The sequence below is a fragment of the Gopherus flavomarginatus genome, chromosome 5, assembly GCF_025201925.1.
Source record: "Gopherus flavomarginatus isolate rGopFla2 chromosome 5, rGopFla2.mat.asm, whole genome shotgun sequence".
Classification (NCBI taxonomy): domain Eukaryota; kingdom Metazoa; phylum Chordata; order Testudines; family Testudinidae; genus Gopherus; species Gopherus flavomarginatus.
In genome coordinates this window covers 73,851,986-73,872,410 of record NC_066621.1, presented here as the reverse complement: position 1 = coordinate 73,872,410, position 20,425 = coordinate 73,851,986, and the positions used below count along the sequence as shown (strand labels likewise).

The following is a 20,425-nucleotide window of genomic DNA, read 5'->3' as shown; positions in this document are numbered from 1 at the left end:
ATGCAGCTGCGAAGTAAAGTGGTCTTTTTATCAGCTTAAGGCTCCTACATGGAATGGTGACAGCATCAATTATGGGTTAGGTTTGACTGAAAGAGGAAAAGTTGTGCTTGGATACTGGGAAGAACCCATGCCAAAAATGAATAAACACATAAATAAATAACCTCCTCTCTTTCTAATCCCTTCCCCAACACAACATTTATGGCCTGGCTAGGGAGACCCTTTATTTTTAAAGTAGTGTTGTTAAGGTGTGTAAAATACATGAAGAGATTTGTTTTAAGCAAATGCTGTTAAGTATGTCACCTGCAGTTGATATCTTTGCCACTATTTGGAAGTTACATTCTTTTATGACGTATGCAGTGGCATCACCTGAAATCTAATGGTTCTGTACCATGTCAGTGAAGACTGAATCAATTTTTTTTTAAGCACATTGGAGACCACGTTTGACACCAATGTCACTACTGAAATAAGCGGTCGCAGTATTCTCAGCTTGACTGGAAGACCAACACCTTTATCGTGGAGACTTGGGCAGTCCAGCCCCCGCCTTCAGGCAGGTGATGCTCCATCAATGGGAAATGGGTATCCTCCAAGAGCCAATGCCAGCCGCTTCATCAGCGCTGAATCTGGGCGTTATATGTATTCAGCACCTTTGAGAAGACAGCTAGCATCCCGCGGTAGTAACGTTTGTCACATGGACATCTCAGAGAAGGGTAGTGATGAGATAGATCTTGAAACCATCAGCATGGACGCCACTGGCTATATGAGTGATGGCGATGTTCTGGGCAAGAATATAAGAACTGATGACATTACGAGTGGGTAAGTAAAAGTAATTTGGCTCTTCGTACATAATGGAACTGTGCATTTTTCAGTCTTATACTGTTGCTTTAAATGGGTTAATTTAAATGACTCCTTAAAGGTAGCAAAGAGATTGTGCCCATTGTTAATGAGAATTTGGAGCACAAGCTCCCAGCCACACTTGAATGAGTGGTGGCTAGAGTCTTACTCATGTAGTCTCTTTCTTTCTTTCACACTTAAATGAGAAGTGTCTGTGATAAGTTCTGATAAGCATCCCAGGGATGGGATGCTTAGCTGAATCTCTTGAATCGACCAGCCTGACCTAGAACTCTCTTATAGGAAGAGTCTTTTCCGTGGAGTTTTGGCACCTAAGGTCTAGACGTAGACGGAAACGGAACCTCAAATTGTTAGACTTGTTTGAAAATGGTGGGGGGTAAAATCCCAGCTTTTTTCAAACTTCAACAAAATTTTAGTTTGGAAAAACATATAAAATTAGACTAATCTTTATCTAATCTAGCTGAGTTGTAATCAAAATTTCAGGTGAGGAAAAAGAAAGGATTTGTATTTTAAGTGAATTAGTCACATATTTCTACTAAATGTTGAAAAGTGTGTATGTAACATAGGTTCTTCTCTCTGGCGCCATTTTCAGGAAAGCATCCGTACACAGCAAATCACTTAATCATGTGCTTAATTCTTCTTGAAGTCAGTGGGATTTTATCACAATTAAAGTAAGGCACGTTTTAGTGTATTCCTGAAAAAGAACATACTTGTGGGCATGCTTAAATGCTTTCCTGACTTAGATCAGTGGTTGTTAGATGTTTGCTGCAGTGTTCACTGTCCCCACAAGATGGTGAAATTGTGGCATTTTTTACGTTGCAACTGAAAGTATTTGCTGCGTATCCCAGTGATTTCTCTGAACTTGCAGTAGAAAGTCCGTGTGTTTTCGGATCACCAAAGGGACGTGTTTTTATATTTCAGTGAATGGGGAAAAAATTAGTATGCAAGATGCAACTTAAAGAACAAGTTGTAGATGAAAATGCAGGAATTCTAAATGATGGACAATTATTTAAACTTTGCATTTCTTTGACTGGGAAACTCATTTTTATGTAAATACATCAGCACTTGATTTATGCTACAAAACTCAAAATCATTGATCTGAAAATGATAATTTTTTTATAACTAGACTTTTCCTTTTTTTTGGCAACATTACATCTTTTTTTTTAATCTTTAACATTTTAGTATTGTTTATAGTAGCATTGGCTTTGTCAGAAGGTTTAGAGCCTCTTACTGAAACAGAAAGCTAGAATCCAGCTGTTTGTTTGCCAATATGCAACCATTATTATAAAACAAGGTTCAGCAAATATAACCACAATGGACCCTGGAAACCTTCAATTGACTCTGTTCTACCAGCGAGTTTGGAAGTTTTGCTTACATTTTCTTTTTTCCTTTAGGGATCATATACTAAAGAATCCAGTGAGAAAGCTGTTTGAAGGAGATGTAGTAAATTCTCGATTTTATATAAGGAACTATTAGTTGCCAGTGTACAAAGACACACATTCCTAAAATCACCGATGTTTACACAAAATAAAGCCTTTGTTTTGCAATGTTTATTATGCTAAAAGTTACCACTCTTTCCTCAAGACAAACGACTTTCACCCAAAACTGGATTTGTAAAATTGACTGGAAGAGAGAGAAAATTATTTTGACTATTGCTGTGGTTATTATAAAAGACCTAGTGCAAGATCTGTGTGGGTTCTAGATAGTGAATGTAATTTGAAGGGAAGAGCTAGTTTTAGCTATATAAGTGAAAGAAGTTTGTTCTCATATGGTAAAATACCCCCATGTAGAGGGAAGACTGACGCACCACCTTAGTCCTACTTGGGCCCTATTTTGAGAATTTAATTGGTGTATGGGTCTAGTGCTGGCCCTCTGAACATCTCATCTATAGCAAGTCATGGATTATGATAGGAGTGGACAGTAACAAGTTTAAGGAAAAAACATCTGTTCTCTCAGATTATGCCTGCTGACAAGTAGGGTAGGCCTGTCCAGTGAAAAAGTATGACCTTGGTAGAACTATGGTTTTCTTTATCTTTACACCTTTTTCACAATATTAATGAGCCTGTCTGCAGAGATCTGTCATGTGTTCTGAACCATGCATATAAGGCTACTGTGTGTGGCTCCATCTAATGTTTTGCTCGGGAAGTTAATTTGTTTATCTGAACTGAAAATTATCCTCAACAGAATCGGAAGCTGATATTGCCAGCTTCAGTACCTCACGCTCTGGAAGTTCATCTTACAAACAAGGATGTAATTATGAAAGGCACAGGAAAAAAAGGTTTAAGGTCCTGGATGTACATTTCCAGAGACATTTGTGATTGTATAGATCTCCACATATCATTTTTTACTTTGTACTAATTGGTCACCCTGCACTATATAGCAGTGAACCTGCTGAAGTTCAGAAATATAACACTAGCCTTAAAATATTGACTAACAATCTAGAATGGAGCTCACATGATATAATAAAATAGATTAAAATTTGGTTTTACCAAGCATTTCTCTCATTTCAGGTATCTCAACATAATAAGTACCAGTGGTAGCATTACTGCATAGGCCAGTAGAGCAGCCATTATGTACTCAGCAAGAGCTCACCTGTAGTATTGTATATTAGAGCCTATTTAATTGAGGGAGACAGAATATGAGACAGGACTCTTATCTGCCACAATTTTTCAAAAGTACTATGGGATCATTGCCTTTTACTCCGGCAGCCAACCAAAGACTGATAGAAAGGACCTCAGTTGCAAGCATAGGATCAGAAGCATGGCTGTATATAAATGGCATTTTTCTTTCTAATGTAGATGTGTCCTTAATGTAGTGAATCATGTTTGCTGCTCTCGCTGACTAAAATGTTTTTATTTATGTGAGCACTGCAAACCCATTATAAGTATGCGAGAGTGAGCTGGACTCTTTTCTGGCCCACGTAGCATTAGTGAGCTAAGTTCCAATGACAGAATCTTTATTATTGATGATGTCAGAGCCAGAAGGACAAGGTTCACTTTGAGATAATTTATCGAGTTTGAGGTTTGAGCAGTTGGGGGACAAAAACCTACCATATTTACTTATAAATGTGTGCACATTTGAAGTTTGAGCAGTCACAGAGACAATGCAGTACCACACATTGCTGACTTTGGAGACATTCTTCAGAATATAATCACATGGGAAAATTTCATCCGAATGGAGGCAATCCTCCAGTACTGCATTGAAATGACAGCACCGGATATGATCCCAGTACCAACTGGGAGACTTGAACCTTCTGTCCTGGAGGCGAGGGTGTTACCCTCAGTGAACCCTACTGACACCTAATAATGCTGGATTACTGTCTTCAGTAAGAAAAGATTGTTTGTAACTTAAGTGTTATGAGTCATCTTCCCTGATGTGAGTTATTCACAACAACAGAAAATGGGATAGCAGTGTATGTCAGTGGGACAAAGGTAATATAGGATCTAGAAGTGAAAGAGCTTGCTTGTAAAGACAGCATTGATGTGGTTTGCTGCACAATGGCTCTTTAATATAAACTGGAGGACAAATGAGCCCAATATTTTCCTAAGTTATGCTACAGAATGTAGAAAACAGCACAAAAAGGCATTTATAGCATGAATAGCCCTTTATTAGTTGGTATACATTTCACTTTGTCATTTTCAAAATTGCTGCAATGCTGTAGTTTGAAAAACCTTGGGTCTGTGTTTTTATTGGCAAACTGATAGGAAAGGAAGCCAAAATATTTGTTATAGCCAAAATAAATCATTTTAGCCCTTGGTTCCTGACGCTTTCTTTTAAATGCACCAGGTCATGGGAAGTTCCATTTTTCCTGCCTTCCAGTTCTGTTCAAGAAGGGTTCTGGCAGAAATTAGTATTGATTTCATAAGGTTAGAAAGAGTGCCATTCCTTGCGGCCTGATCCAGCAGAAAAACCTTTGCTAACATAGGAAGATCACAGGTGCTGGATCTGCAGCAGGCTGACCCATCCAGGGGAGAAATTGACTTCTCCTGGAAACCAAAAAGTTGACAAAACAAAGCAGCAGCGGGTAACTTGAGTTTTCCTGGAGCGGGGAGCAAACAAGATCCTGTATCACACTTCCTGTTTTATCAACTCCTGTTGGCTGTGTAGCTCCAGGCTTTTCAGGCCTTAATGTGAAATAATTCATTCCCTCTAGGTGGGCTTGAAATCATGTAATCTATCTACTTCAAAACCAAAGCAGTAGTTTTAGGGAGACTTTTAACCTCCCCCAGATCTGAAGAGTGCTGCTAACTGGAAAGGGCTTGTGACCTGATGTGAGGATCCACAAGTCTTGAACCAAGGTCTGCGAGCAGCCTTGACATCCCAACCACCATCTGGCAGTTTGCTAGTAACTGATAAGCGATGTGTCACTGCCCAGGGGGATCCTGATTGTACAAGTGCCTGGTCTTACCAATTGGTCCGGCTGCGCTGTTTAAACCAGAAGGTGACACAGAAAGTTGTCTCTGCATCTAAGTGAATTCCTGTCTGGCTGCTACATAGGACCCTGCCTTCTTGCTTGACTCCTGAGCTCTGCATTCGTGGCTTGTCCCTGATTCCCTGCCTGTTGCCATTTCTTGCCTTGCTGTCTTGTTCCTGATCCCTGCTCTGGTCTCCAGCTCTGACCCTTGGCTTGACTTCTGACTTCAATTCCAGCTCTGACCCTTGGCTCGACTCCTGATTCTCACTCTGGCCCTGATCCTTGACTTAATTCTGGCTCTGAGCTTTTGCCTAACTCTGACTCCTGCTCTGACCACCCAAGTCCTGGTTGTGACACCCCCATCCTCCCCTTGATTTTGGTTTAATTGTCAAGAAAGGGCAATTTACCCCAATCTCCCTTTTGCTAGGATGTTCATTTTCCTTCCATATATTTATGTATGAATTTATTTGTGTGGTTGTGCACATGCACACACATATTGGGAGGTGATCCCTCTTTGCTTATTTGAGGCTTTGTGGTTTCTAATGATCTTCCTACAAGGATTGTGAAGTGAGGATGTAGAGCTGAAGTGGAGGGAAATTCAAAAGGAGAACAGGTTGGGGCAATTTGGGAATTCAGGCTTTCTCATGGCCTGCTGTCATCAGAATTAAACAGGCCCACAGATGGGGAATTGGGAATGGCATTTTGGCTGGCAGATTGTCTATCTGGTGCAAGATCCTTGGAAGAGTTGTACCCACATAAACTACATAGGCCAAAGCAATCACTGAAGCTGAATTTTATCACAAGCTGAATTTTAATGCCGTATCTATAGTACAGCAGATAAGAGTGCCTTAATAGAGAAGTTAGTGAGAGGATGGATTTGCTTAGGTGTTGAGTAACATGAACAAGATTTTTATGTGACTCTGACACCTCTATTGATTGACATTGCAATATGCTCTCGTTGCCTATCTAGTTATTGTCTGGAAGGCATCTTAAATTCTGAAGTTATTTTTCATTTGCACGTGGCTTGTCAGTCCTTCATTAGAGTCAAGGTGAGCACTTTATTGGAGAAGGAAAAGAAGGACTTATATATTTCACAAGAAGTAAGAAAAAAGTTCTTGCTAATAATGGGTGCTTTCTTACCTGTTCTCCATAAAAATTATTGCTGCTACAGATTGCTGCCAATGAGAAGTAAGGAGAGGTGAGCTGGTGAAGATTAAAACAAGAACCTGTTTGACTTGCACATTATTTGAAGTTCAGTTGTCTCTCTCTCCTCAGCATTTTTCACTGTTTTGTGTAGCTGTGTAATTCTCAGTTTCTGATGGCACTAGAAACATAGGTGTTGCTATTTAGCATGAGAAGCCTGTTCCAGCACTGTATGATTTAAGAAGACCTACATTCAAACTTTTTCTTGTGTGTCCATTCTGCAACTCTGAACCTTTTGCTTTCTACATCTCCGTATGTGTACATGCCAGTTAAACTCACTCCCTGAATTAGAATACTACGCCCTGGTCTACATTACAAATTTATGTCAGTGTTACTACTCACTTACTATTTTCCACACCCCTGAGTGACACTGTTATACTGACCTAGCCCATGGTATAGACAGTGCTATGTCAAGCCCTAAGTCTTAAAATTCACTTCTGAAAAAAACCATCAGTGTTGAATTGGCAGCTGCAAAAATGCCATCACTTTTCCAGTAAATTTAATAACCAAAAGCCTGTGCTCTAAAGGCCCAGTCCAAATGCCCCTGAAATCAATATTAGTTTTTCCTCTGACTTCGGGGGCCCTAAGGTGGAATTTTCCTCTGGGTCACACTGCACATTTTGGTTCTGGTTTGTGCCATATCTGTGCAAACTATGAAAGCACTCAAGGATGGGACCATGTCTTTCTTTGTATCTTTTACAGAGCTGAGCCCTCTGCTGCCACTCAACAAATAATAAATAACGATAATAAGAAGATGGCATATAAGCCATCAAAATCCTGCATCCAAACACTCCTCATCTTTGGGGTGTTTAAAATACAAATATAGATCAAGGCCCAAATTTTGAAGCCTGGGCCAAATTGCAATGTTATGGCCCATTCAGTACAAGATAAACTTTGTAACCTTTCTCATATCCATGCTCTGTACCTTGATTGATTCAAATTAATTTCACTGGTTTGGTCATTTCATTAGGCACTGCAGATTAAATGGCTTAGCATGCACGATAGGACTTGATCTAAATACGAATAATGAATGAAGGTGAAAACTACAGGTACATTATATGGCTGCAATACTCCAACATGACAAATAATCATTAGAATGTAATTTGTTATATTTTCCCTTTCTCTGAACTTTCTTCTGTCTTGTAGGAACAGGCTTCTTATATTTTGATCCTTTTAATACTGTAGCACAGTAAATACTGTGAGGGTAGGTAGTTAATTGATTTCTTTATTTTTACCTATGCTAGCCCAAGGAGTTCTAAGTAGACTCAGAACAACTCAGCCTGCTGTCAGTGACCTTTATGAAATGGCATTAGGAAATTCTGACTTCTGACTCCTCAGAGAACAGTTGTGATATCCAGCTTTGGATGTAGGGAATTGTGACTGTCCCTGTGTTGTAAAAATGAAAAGACCAAAAATAAGGAAATATTTAAATATAAACTAAATCATGTCCTGAGAGCCATGCCTAAAAAGAAAATAAATAAAATATTACATTAAAAAGCTATTCTGAGTGTTAATATTACCCATTTAAGCATGCAAGTCAGCAAATGTCAAAGTTAATGTTTCACACACAACATTAACTCTCTCTTGTGAATAACAACACAGTTTTTCATCAGTTATGACAAACTCCTTCACATGTAATACAATTAGATATCACAGAGCTTTTTCTACAACTCCAGGGCTCCATCCCAAAGGCCTGAAGGCATAGTGTGTAACAATAATAGATCCTTAAGATACGACTACACTGCAAAGAAAAACCTGCATCAATGAGTTTTAGAACCTGGGTCAATTGACTTGGGCTTGCGGATTGTAAACAGACTTGAGTTGGTCTCATAGGACTTGAGCTGTGGGGCTAACAATGACAGTGTAATATTCCTGCTAGGTCTGCAGACTGGGGTCTGAGACCTCCTTGCTGGGTTTCAGAATCTAGGCTCCAGCCCAAGCCCAGATGTCTACACTGCCATTATTAGCTCCACAGCTCAAGTCCCATGAGTCCAAGTCAATTGACCTGGGCTGTGAGGTTCGGTGCGGGGATGTTTTGGGTGTTTTTTTGTTTTTTGCAGTGTAGAAGGGTACATCTACACTACCCATCGGATCAGCAGGTGGTGATCGATCTATTGGGGATCGATTTATCGTGTGTAGTGTAGACATGATAATTTGATCCCCAATCGCTCTTCCATTGATTGCTGAACTCCAGCTTGGCGAGAGGCAGAAACAAAGTTGATGAGTGGTGGCCATCGATGCCACACCGCGAGGACGCCAAGTAAGTGATTATAAGTCAATCTAAGATACGTCGACTTCAGCTACGCTATTCTCGTAGCTGAAGTTGCGTATCTTAGATCGATACCCCCCCCACCTCAGCAATTCCTCTTTCAGACTCACCCATACCAACTCCCTCCAATATTCTGGAATCCAGTGGCTTTGCCAGGACGTTGGGCTGTTGCAGCAAGCCCATAACCCAGGGCCTTAAGCTCCCTTCCCCAAGGCTCATTTGATTCTGACCTGTTTGGGAAATAGTTTCCTACCTGCCCAGCAGGTTCCTGGGGGCAGGGGGAAATCAATTACTTTGTTCTCAGCATTGAGAAAAGTCACAAAATTTGTCAGGTGGGAATGGGTTACACTTCTGGAAGGGCGGGGGAGACTTGGTTCATAGTCCTATCCAAGAGTACCACAGGTTGCTTTGCCTTCTCTACAGCTGGGACTGAGCCGGCTGCTACTTACTCAGGATATTTCTACACTTTAAACGCTGCAGCAATGCAGCTGTACTGCTTCACTGTAGACACTATCTGTGCCAACGGGAGGGTTTCTCCTATCAGTTTAGGTAATTCACCTCCCCAAGAGGCAGTAGCTAGGTTGACAGAAGAATTATAGCGAAGACCAGGCCTCAGGCATCTGTCATGCCATAGGTGGCTAGGACATGGCAGCTGCCTGAATGAGGCTGCCAGGGGAACGCCTCTCTTGTCTCCCACCAGCACTTCTGGGAGAACATCGTCTAATTTCCAGGCTCCTATTCTCAGAAGGCTACTCCAGCAGCACCCGTAAGAGACAGAGAGCCAATGTGTTGCTGTGCTGAATGGGGGCCCTGAACAGCTGCTCTCCATGCCAATGCCTGCTTACTTAGCCACAGTTGGGAGTTGAAGAGTCTGGAGTCCCCCTCCTTCAACAAATGCCATGATTACTCTCATCAGCGAATGAAGGAGTTGTATTGATGGATTTATATAAGGAGGAGAAAGAGAATGGAATAGTTGTTTGTTTTGTTCCCAGGGTCAGGGTGGAATGTATAAAGAACAGTATTTTACTCAGGGAATGTCACATTTATCGCCAACTGAGGTGGAATTTTTGTGTATGGATTTTGGTGGCGCATCACTATCTGGAAGAATGAAGGGAAGAGGTGATGCTGCTGGGATTTCATTGTGATAGTTTGTCTAGACTGTGTATAACAGCACCAATTCTTAAATTTTTAGATCATCCCACTCTATTGTAAACAGTGGGTAATCCTTCCTCTCACACTTCTGTGTACTGTATCACCTTCCCAAATCCAGCTCACCCCCTCCTTGCAGCTCCCCCACAGCTGGGCTTCTTCTCCTCCACCCTATAAGGACTGAGAGGGCTATCAGCTGTAGTGTTTAAGCTTTGAAAAGGTGAAGGGAAGTGGAAAGTGATAATCAGCTGCAAATGTGAATGAGGCAACACCAGAAGGAAAAACAGAATGGGCAAAAAGAACAGAAAAGAGACCCATTGTGATTTGTGGTGGGGCAGTCCTCTGAGTCACTTGCATCAACTGAGACAACATTTGCTATTGACATTTGCTATTGTGGGCTGCTCCTTGGTACAAGAAGAAAATGAAAGGCAATTACCCTCCACCTTCCTACCCCCTTCCATTTCTCCAATTTGTCCAGATCGTTTTGAATTTTGACCCTGTCCTCCAAAGCAGTTGCAATCCCTCCCAGTTTGGTATCGGTCCGCAAACTTAATAAGCATACTTTCTATGCCAACATCTAAATCGTTGATGAAGATATTGAACAGAGCCGGTCCCAAAACAGACCCCTGCGGACACCCACTTGTTATACCTTTCCAGCAGGATTGGGAGCCATTAATAACTACTCTCTGAGTACGGTTATCCAGCCAGTTATGTACCCACCTTATAGTAGCCCCATCTAAATTGTGCCTTCCTACCCCCTTCTTCTTCTTCTTTTTTTTTTTTTTTTTTTTTTTTAATGTGTGAAGAACCCTGTCTGCATACACATGTAGACACCAGAGCAGGGATTGAACTGAGGACCTTCTGCACCAAAAATATAGGTTTGCCATTTGAGCTAAAGGACTCCTCATTTAGCTGTAAGAAAGGAGTAGACTGTAAGACCAGCCACTAGAGGGAGATACAATCGCATATACTAAACCAGAGGATTACAACGCCACATAATTTACCGTTTAGATTTTCTGTATTGAAGAATTGGATACTAATGCAATTTGAAATGCAACTACTTGTTTTTTTCTAATTGTCTTTTCCCTGTTTTTGAAGAAACAGCACTGCCTTGATTTTTTTTTTTTTGTATATATTTTTCTTCAAAAGTAGCTGCTTTTCCTGATACCATTAAAAGGGAGAGCTGGATAGTGGATCAATGTATTTAATCTTGTCATTTATATTATAGTGGCTTAGGTTTTACTAGTGCTTCAAAGATAATACAGGGCAAACTCCTTCTCTGCGCAGCTTACAATCTAAAGCAGAATTGGCAAAGGGAGGCTGTATCCGTGTCTGAAATGATTGCCTAATGCAGTATGGGAACAGGATTTTGAACCAGGACAAGCATGTGCTTTGTAACTTTTTTTTAAATCCTTTGACCCCAAGAGAGCCCTGCAGAAATAGCAACAAATGGACTCATTTTAGTAAAGGCCCAGTGCTACTGTTAGTGGGAGTTTTGATAATTGTCACACTAACTTTGTTTGTGCAGGATTGGACCCTAAATAAGCAACTGTGGCTATAGAGCATATAGAACATACCACTCATATCTGAGATCTAATCTAGTACAACAGTAAGCTCCAAATCTCTTACAGGAGATGATGTGCTTGATACCCATTCTTCTAGCAAAGGGAAGATCTCTTTACCGTAGAATATCACTAGCACAGCTGTGGACTTTATAATAAAGTGTGAACCCAGGAGACTAGGCAAGCAGAAATATTCTTAGGCCTCAGGTGAAATGACCAAAAATTGTTACCATGTGACAGCTGTTCAATGGTGTATGAGAAATGTGTCCCAGTTCTATTCCCAGTGGAGAAGTATCCTGGAGAAGTATGTGTTTCACAGAAACCACCTCCCCATGTTAGTGGCTTTCCCAGCGGAAAGGGTCAAGATTAAATTGGCATGGAGAATGAGCCCTCCATGGGAGAACTGCTGCTTCCACTGCTAATTATATAAGTATATTGCATTTAGCTGGTTTCTCAAACTAAGCTGTGAAATTCACTCATGAGATTTTATTAAAAGAAATTGCCTTTCTCACCTAACTCTTAGAGGGCTATCTCCTTCTTCGCAACCTCAAACAATGATTGCTATTCCAGAGAATGCAAGGCACGGTTGGGGGCAGAGGAGTTGTTCCATACTAGGGCTTGTCTCCCACCCCCCGCAAAGTCCATCTGTTTTGCGCAATCTAATTAGATGTAAAGTAAAGTGCACACTGGGTATGAGTTGATGTGAATCTGAAAGGAAGTATTTGGATTGTATCTTGAGTATTTTGGCCTTGTGACAACAGGACCATGCTGAAAAAGCTCAGGACTTGAACCCATTGCTGAATGCTTCACTGAATTGTTGAAATGTACGTGAATCAAAACTTGGAATTAAAACCAGAGACAAAACCCAAGCTGACCTTGCTTGGCTGGTTATTTATTTCTTTATTTTTTAATTTAAAGGCAGGCTTCGTGGGCAGGGTGCATGTTCCACCCTTTGGCTAGAAAGATAAAATGCTGAGCTGATGGTTGGCAGTGGCAGGATGATAGTGGTCAGGCAAGACTGATTGGTGACAGGAATTTGGCAAAAAGTGAGAGACAAGCTTATGGTACAGAACAAAAAAGGCAAACCCAAATTGTACTAAACTGAGAAGTTTCTGGTTAGCAGTGGTCCTTCAGTCAGTTGAGCAGTAATGATATTTAGCTTAGTCATATTTTAAGACGATTTCCTGGTTTCATCAACAGGCATATTTTGATCACATTTATCATATTTTACAAGCAGTAGTAGAGATGTGCTGTTTACACACATCAAAGCTTTAATGTACTTTGTTCTTGTCTGTCTAACCACATTCACTGGTTGTTGCAGCACTGACACTTAGCAATTAGTAATACCCATGACACTGTAACTGAAGCCTAGAAGAGTAAATGTTTATATTGCCTGATTGGAAACCTTGAGATGATCAATCTTTTGGATTCACTATCCTGTCTAGATTTTGATTTACTTGAGGTGATTAATTTAATTTTATTACTGAGGCAAAAAAGTCCTTGGAATGTCAGATTGTATGTTGAAGCCTACAATATCCCTTAGACTGTATATACTGTACTCACAATTTGAGATTTAGCAGCAAAGTTGAATAAGTATGAGAGTTGTCAGATGTGTAGCTATAAGCATGCTATTGGTGCTCTGTATACATGGGCAAGTACAGAGTGCATACAAAAGTCGAGTGACTTGGCCTGCCAAGTAAGACTTCGGTTGATCTGTGGTATAACTTGATCCTGTTTTTTGTATGTGCACTTAGGGAAGAGGGAAAAATCACTTAGGCATCAGAAACATCTTAAAAATATTGAACTTGGAAGGATACGCTACACCATACAAAGTTTCAGGGGCACTTACAGGGGTGTAGTTGGCAAAACAAGAGAGCAATTCAAAGATCTAAATTGCCAAGGGAACTCAAAAACAGTTGAAACAGAGGAAAGCGGGCACTTTTTTTCTTTTGCCTAGAAAGTACTATGTATTGTTTTGATTCAATTTGTGCCATGCACTTTTAATACACTATTAACGATGCCTGTGTAAACAACACCTGTGTAGTCGGGAGGCACAAGTGTGGAAAATTAATTGTATTTCCTTTGTTGTTGAAAAGTAAAAATACTGAGATGAGTCCTGAGGGATAATCCACAGAAGGTAGATAAGAAGCTCCTTATTATCAGTGCTTCATTGTCCAGTCATTAGTCTTCTCCTAGTTGAGTCTAGTTGTTAACCTTGTTCAAGCTTGACTGTTAAATTCTCCTGAGGAACTAAAATTTACACATCTGCATAAAAAGTCAGTGTTTGAGGGCCTCTGGTTGTTATTACTGAAATGCCAGAAAAGTTCCTGAACTATGTCTTTTAAACTTTTGTTCATCTAGATATTTAAAGAGTGTTTGACATTGAATGTGTTAGCATGGTACTTCTGATGCAGGAGTCTAATAAGGCAATTAATATATTGTCTTGTAAAGACAAGTAAAGAAATTAAACAATAGTCGAAGCACTATGTGCAAGCATACTGGAGAGACACTATCATACAAGAACAAGGAAACTTTCCCTGGGCTGATGAACCCAGCGAGTATTGTGGACAAGTTGTGGTTAGTCTGAGGCTGGGTGAAGATGAAAGAACATCACCTTAGGTGTAAGAACCCATTGCCACACACCAACAGCTGATGACTGGGGACATATTGACAGCAGCCATGGCACTGAACTAAAGGGTAGATCAACCTTCACAGCATCGAAGAGGAACATGTTTATGTATTTGCTTATCAGGTGTTGTGCAGGGAACATGAAGACCAAAATACATGTGAGAGAGAAATTCTCTCCTTAGGCTATTCTAGCATCCTGCATTTCTGCATTGGAGTACATCTGTTAGAGTCCCTTAGTCAACATAGTGGGTAAGGCTTAATGCTCTTCCTTGTCACTAACTATGCATATCACAATATATTGTTATTAAATACAACCCCTTGACACTGGCTGACACAAATCCCAGCTGCTATTACCAGGTGCTTAGAGGTAGTGAATTGTGATGTAGCAGAAGAAGACTAGATCAATGTCAGTGGTAGCATAGGCATTCGATTTCTTCTTGCCCAGCTGAACCTGTTGTGAAGGCAAGATTATGAGAGCGCCTGCATTTCACTTCCTTGGACAGAGTGTTATGAATTTGTTTCAGAGGCTTTCATCTGTACAGCCCAAGGTACAGTCCAACCTGTTTTAAGTGACCAATGATGGCATGACAGATACTTAACAGAGGTAGACAGGTACTTAATAATAAGGTGTAGGATTGGCCCCAAAATTATGATGGGAAGTAGTTATGGCCAGTGTAAGTGTTTGCAGTTAGGCTCTTAATGGTGTTTATGTTTCATAAGAACACTTCTGTAGGCCTGCCTTTCTTCTTAATTTCCCTAATATCTTTACACGGGGGGGGAAGGGGTCTCATAGCCAGTTGGCGCCTCTGTTTCCCCTCCCTCGAAGCCAACCAATAGGAGACAAAGAAACCCACTTCCCCATTCCTCCATGCACAGTATAGGAGATGGGGCCTCCTCGAGCTCCCCCATTTGGCCCCCGTTTGGAGTTAGGGCATCATCCTTTTAGTCCGACCAAACTTCTCCCTAACTAGGGGCGGGACACCCACATTCTTAGATAGAATTTATGTATAATTGCATTCCAGCTGTAAAACTTTTAATTCAACAAGCTGTGCTACCTATTTGATAATGTTAAATAAAACCCCTGTCTATCTAATATTTAAGAAAACAAACCCATTATGCAATTTTTATAGAGCGAGGTGTTGTAGCTGTTATAAGATTTGAGTTCACATATTTTCTTTTTGTCACACTTTAGTTTTCCTTAAAAAAAAAAAAAAAAGTAATAAAACCTGCACACATCATTATCAAAGGTGTTGAGCACCTGCAGCTCCATTGACTTATATTGGGTTTATGGATGTTCAGTGCTTCTGAAAGTCTGTCCATGAAAAGCTATTATTTGTTCCAGTTGGCACAAGTACAGAGTTATTTGAATGTGTCTGATTGCTGCACATACATACAGAGGGTGAACGTCTGGCCTCATTGAAATCAACAGGAGTTTTTCCATTGACCGTGATTTCACCCAGAGTCTGCATATTAAGATTAGTTAATGTATGTTGTGCGTATGCACAGTATCATAATTTTCAACTAGTAAAATAGTATCACCTCTATTTTAACTTTAAAAAAAATTATTGGAAATTAGTTTATTTTATTTAAAAGGATTAGTTATATGCCAGATGATGATGATGACAAATGCAGACCTAAAAGCTACATTTTCAAAGTGTGTGACAGGTACACTCACAATAATGTTTCTGCATTTGAGATGAAAATCGGTCATTGCATGTGCAAACAAGTAGTTGCAATTAGCTGATTTGCATATGCAGGTATGAGTTTTTGCAACATGCCTGTAGTATGCACATTTAATTATATAGTCTTACATAATTAGAATGGTATACTTTTTTCTATCCTTTTTTCTTTTTTCTTCTGTGAACAAAATTTGCTCTTCCATTTTAAGGATTTTATGAGTTTCTGACATACAGAATGGAAGACCTGATGTAAACTATGCTCTAGCAGTTCTGGAGGAACAGTTATAATTCTTTTAAGCCGCCTTGTTTATTAAATTTGGAGAAAAGAATTGTATCTTGTCCCTGAAGACTCTGGAGAACTGAGAATAGCCTTGTCCCTAGTTTTACTAGCTTAGCAACCTCTTTGTAAAACTCCCAACGGGGACTCTTCTGTTGTTCTTGAACAGGCCCAGTACAGACCTATATAGCTAAATCACATCTAGTGCAGGGTTTTTCATTTTTTTTAACCTTCCTGTCTCAAGTAATTGTAGTAATTGAGTCTGGCTGCACAGTCAGCTAGGTTTGTTACCAGAGACATTGTGACAGAAATGATACAAAAGAGAAAAGATGGAGCCAGTTCTATCTGCATCATGATTTTTTCCCTCTAATCCGTGGATATATTATGAATTTAAGGCTGTTTGGCTGTTCTTTCTTCTTGTGAGTAAAAATATGCCCCAGTAAGAAAAGTCAGTAATTGGCTTTGGTCCTTTTAAAACAAAGGAAGAGATCCTAGCGGTTTGGATATAAATTTGGTGGTGTATCACTATTTCCTTAAGAGTGACAAAAGAATTGAGAGGATATAGGCATTTCAATTTACGAGTCACTAAGGTATGTTGAACTGCATGCCAAAGATATCAGCTCTACCACTATAGCTGTCGTATATTTATTTGATTATCGCATTGTTAAATAGTTGTGCAAATATGTACAGATATAAAGCAAGAAAAAAAATAACCTGTTTTCTTCAGACTTTATGAACTTCTTTGCATGTTATTTTCCAATCAGTTTTAAAAGTCTAGTTCAAATGTTTGATGTATGTGCATTATTTATAACACAGTTAGTTGAGGAGTTATTACAGAAGAAAATTAATTGATCTATGTATTATCTTCGATCTTTGTATTAATGTGTCATGCAAAGTGTTGTTTTGGTATAGTTGGGGATTTTTTTAAAGGATTGGGTATGAGATTATTGCATTTTTTTTTAAATTTACCAATTTGCAATTTATTTGCACTAAATAAATGCAAGATATTTTAACAATGTTTGTGTCTGTTGGGTATATACTTTACTTGCTTTGAAACATAAATTTTACACTCATTTAATTCAGTAAGAAGTTTAAAAAATGATATTTGACTTAAAAGTCTCAGATCATGATTCATAATATCAATAAGGAAAAATATATTGAGGATATTTTTTAAAAGAATGGAACATTTGGGATGAGGTGTCATCTGAGATGTTTCAGTTGTTCATTTCTCAAACTGCCTATATAAAGATGTGTTGCACTTATAGTCAGCAACTCCATTCATTTACTTTTTTAAAGCTATTAAGAAGAAATGCTCTGCTTTTTTAAGGCAGAAAATGTCTTTTAACTATGTTACAATGAGGTAATAAATTCATTCTGTAAGTTATTGATCTGTAAAGCTGGTTTCTAGATAAATGTTCAGAGTATCTATGTCCTGAGGTTTTAAGTCCTGTTCTTTACACCTCAGAACTATATAGATACTTTGAATTGTTTATCTAGAAACTAACTTTGCAGATCAAGAACTTACAAATGATTTTTTTGCCCAATTACAGCATGGTTGAGAATGTTAAAAAACACAATTAAAGTAAAGAGATCATGTGTATAAAAATCTGAGTGAATATGTTTAAGGTTTATATTCTCATGCTATTCAAATACAGAGTATATGATGTTTTTGTTCATTTGTCCTGCTACATGATCATATCCTTTACCAGCATATATATGCAACTGTATAGGGTGTATGTGTACAAAATACACCTACACAAGGCATATTAGTTAGAGGGTTCTGTCAACAGGAATGCTGTTCCAGGGGGCAGGAGTTCCAAAAGAGAAGGTATTCTTTTCCTACTTCAACTTCATACTGTCCTGGGCTAACCCCAGTGAGAACACTCCTATCCCATTAAGACCATAGCTAAATTATTGAAAGAAGAGGTGGTGAGATTCGTTCTCGTCCTGCCATCATTTCCACAGCAGATTATCATTTTAGGATGAAATCACAAGTCAGGCTGGTATTTTCATGCCTGGGCTGAATCAGGGATCTCTAGACTGTTCCTATAAACCTCCTGTATAAAGCAGAAGGGATGCTTTTAGTACTTGTACTATACATACGCTGTTCCTAGTTGCAGAGCAAGTTTCCTACATTAGAGTCTCTGCAGTTATCTAGAAAACAATTGGGAAATGAAAAATGAATTGGATTGCTTCTCTTCCCCCCCCCCCTTCACATTTTTCTTCACATATTTCTTCACACAGCTCACAGTCAACCTGTGGAAATCTGTCAGAGGATGTTGTGAAGGCCAAGACTATAACAGGGTTCAAAAAAGAACTAGGTAAATTCATGGAGGATAGGTCCATCAATGGCTATTAGCCAGTGTGAGCAGGGATGGTGTCCCTAGCCTCTGTTTGCTAGAAGCTGGGAATAAGCAACAGGGAATGGATCACTTGAAATCCTTTCTGTGTTCTGTTCATTCTCTCTGGGGCACCTGTCATTGGCCACTGTTGGAAGACAGGATACTGGGCTAGATGGACGTTCAGTCTGACCCAGTATAGTCATTCTTATAACAAAACTAGATGCAAAAGGATTTCTGTTTGCCTTGTTGGCCATGCAGAAGTTGACAAAATACAGACTTATTTCATGTTATTTAATGGTCCAACATAATACATTTCAGACAGATCTCTATTTTGTTTTATTGGACTTGACTCACTTCAGGACAAGGATGTTATAATATATGGAGATATACCTATCTCACAGAACTGGAAGGGACCCTGAAAGATCATTGAGTCCAGCCCCCTGCCTTTACTAGATGGCTCCCTCAAGGATTGAACTCACAACCCTGGCTTTAGCAGGCCAATGCTCAAACCACTGAACTATCCCTCCCTGTCTTATTCATTTGTAAAGCTCCATATGCACACACAGTCCTTCATAAATATTTAATAATAATAAATTACTGAAATGCGGCAACCTCGCTGGTTGAGGAGGGTAGTTACAGACAGACAGAGCACAGTGCAAAGAAGTTGAAGAGCAGCCATTTTTGGCCAGTGGTGCAAATCCCCTTTTTCACACAGAATGCTGTGAGATCTTTAATGTAACGTAGAGCAGATAGGAAATTGGGTGGAATCCTGACCCTACTGAAATCAGTGGGAGTTTTGTGAATAACTTCAGTGTCTCCAGGATTTCACCCCCAATGTTTTAAACAACACAAAATAGCTGGGGAATGAGTAAAGAGAGCTGAAATCACAAGTCATTTAGCAATGATGCATGTGGGTTCTTAATGAAAATTGTATTCCTCCTCCTTCATATTTGTCTCATTTTGCCTGGGGGTGGAAAAGAGAAGGTGGGGGGCACTGAGTTCAGGGCTAGAACTCAGCAAAATGACTCTGCAGTAACTGAGAGCAAAGCTTGCTTTGTCTCTGAGTACCAGGTATAAAATGGATATATAAACACCACCAAAAGTGTGGAAGGGCTTACAAACTGTTTTACTGAACATTATATCTTGTTTTGTTTTTTAAAGGTACATGACTGATGGTGGTTTGGGCCTGTACACTCGTAGACTGAATCGGCTACCAGATGGGATGGCTGCAGTGCGGGAGACACTGCAGCGTAACACCTCACTGGGACTAGGAGATGCTGACAGGTATGCTTGTGTCAAGCAAATGCATGTTTAGATTGTGCCTTTTTACGTGTCATAATTTGCAGCTGCTAATGTATGTTTTTGAAATTCAGGTAAATAGCTGTGTAGTGGGATTTCAGTAGTTGACTATATGGTTGTAAGGGCTCTAACGCTGTGTGCCAGTTAATGTCTTAGGAAAAGGGCACAGACACAGCGGAAATCCTTTAAAATATGGTCCTCTGATTGTAATGTGGGTTTCTCAAGTGGGTTTTTGTGAGCTGGAAAGAACAAAAGCATATTTAAAAAGTTCTACTTTTAATTCTTTGGACTTGAAAAAGAAAGGCACAATTCTCTTTTTACTTTCACCGATGTAACTACATTAACTTCAATGAGGAGAATCAAGCGCAAAGACTGGTAGGGGGGTTTTGTCAGGTTATTAAAAGGAACATGGTTAACTGGAGAGAAGAGAATCTAGGGAGGTTGATCCAAAAGAGAGCTTCTGCAGAAGATACGTGACATGTACATAGCTAGGGTTGTGATGAATAGAAAAAGCTGAGTACTTTTGCTTTGTAACAGGATTTGATTAGGACTTCCTATCCCCTGCCAACCATCATGCTTGATGAATTTAACATCAGCAGTTGATCTGTTGGTTGAACCTAGCTTTGCACTGAGAACATTTGCAGAAGGGCCCATGCATGGCCTCTATGTTTCCATAAAGTGCCCCTAAGTAGTAGATTTTGAACTTCACTTTTTAATCAGATTTTGAAGTTAGCAAATGTTTTTTTCACTGCTA

The 20,425-nt window shown here is 39.7% G+C and overlaps 1 protein-coding gene across 10 annotated transcripts in view; it reads left to right on the top strand.

Moving 5' to 3' along the window:
* Positions 1-20,425, top strand: part of NAV2 (neuron navigator 2) — a 356,425-nt gene that overhangs the window by 221,875 nt on the left and 114,125 nt on the right. For all 10 annotated transcript variants that reach the window (XM_050955210.1, XM_050955208.1, XM_050955206.1 and 7 more), the window contains 2 exons: positions 424-813; positions 19,534-19,656. In XM_050955210.1, the coding sequence (XP_050811167.1) occupies positions 424-813; positions 19,534-19,656 (513 nt within the window). The remainder of the gene's footprint in view (positions 1-423; positions 814-19,533; positions 19,657-20,425) is intronic.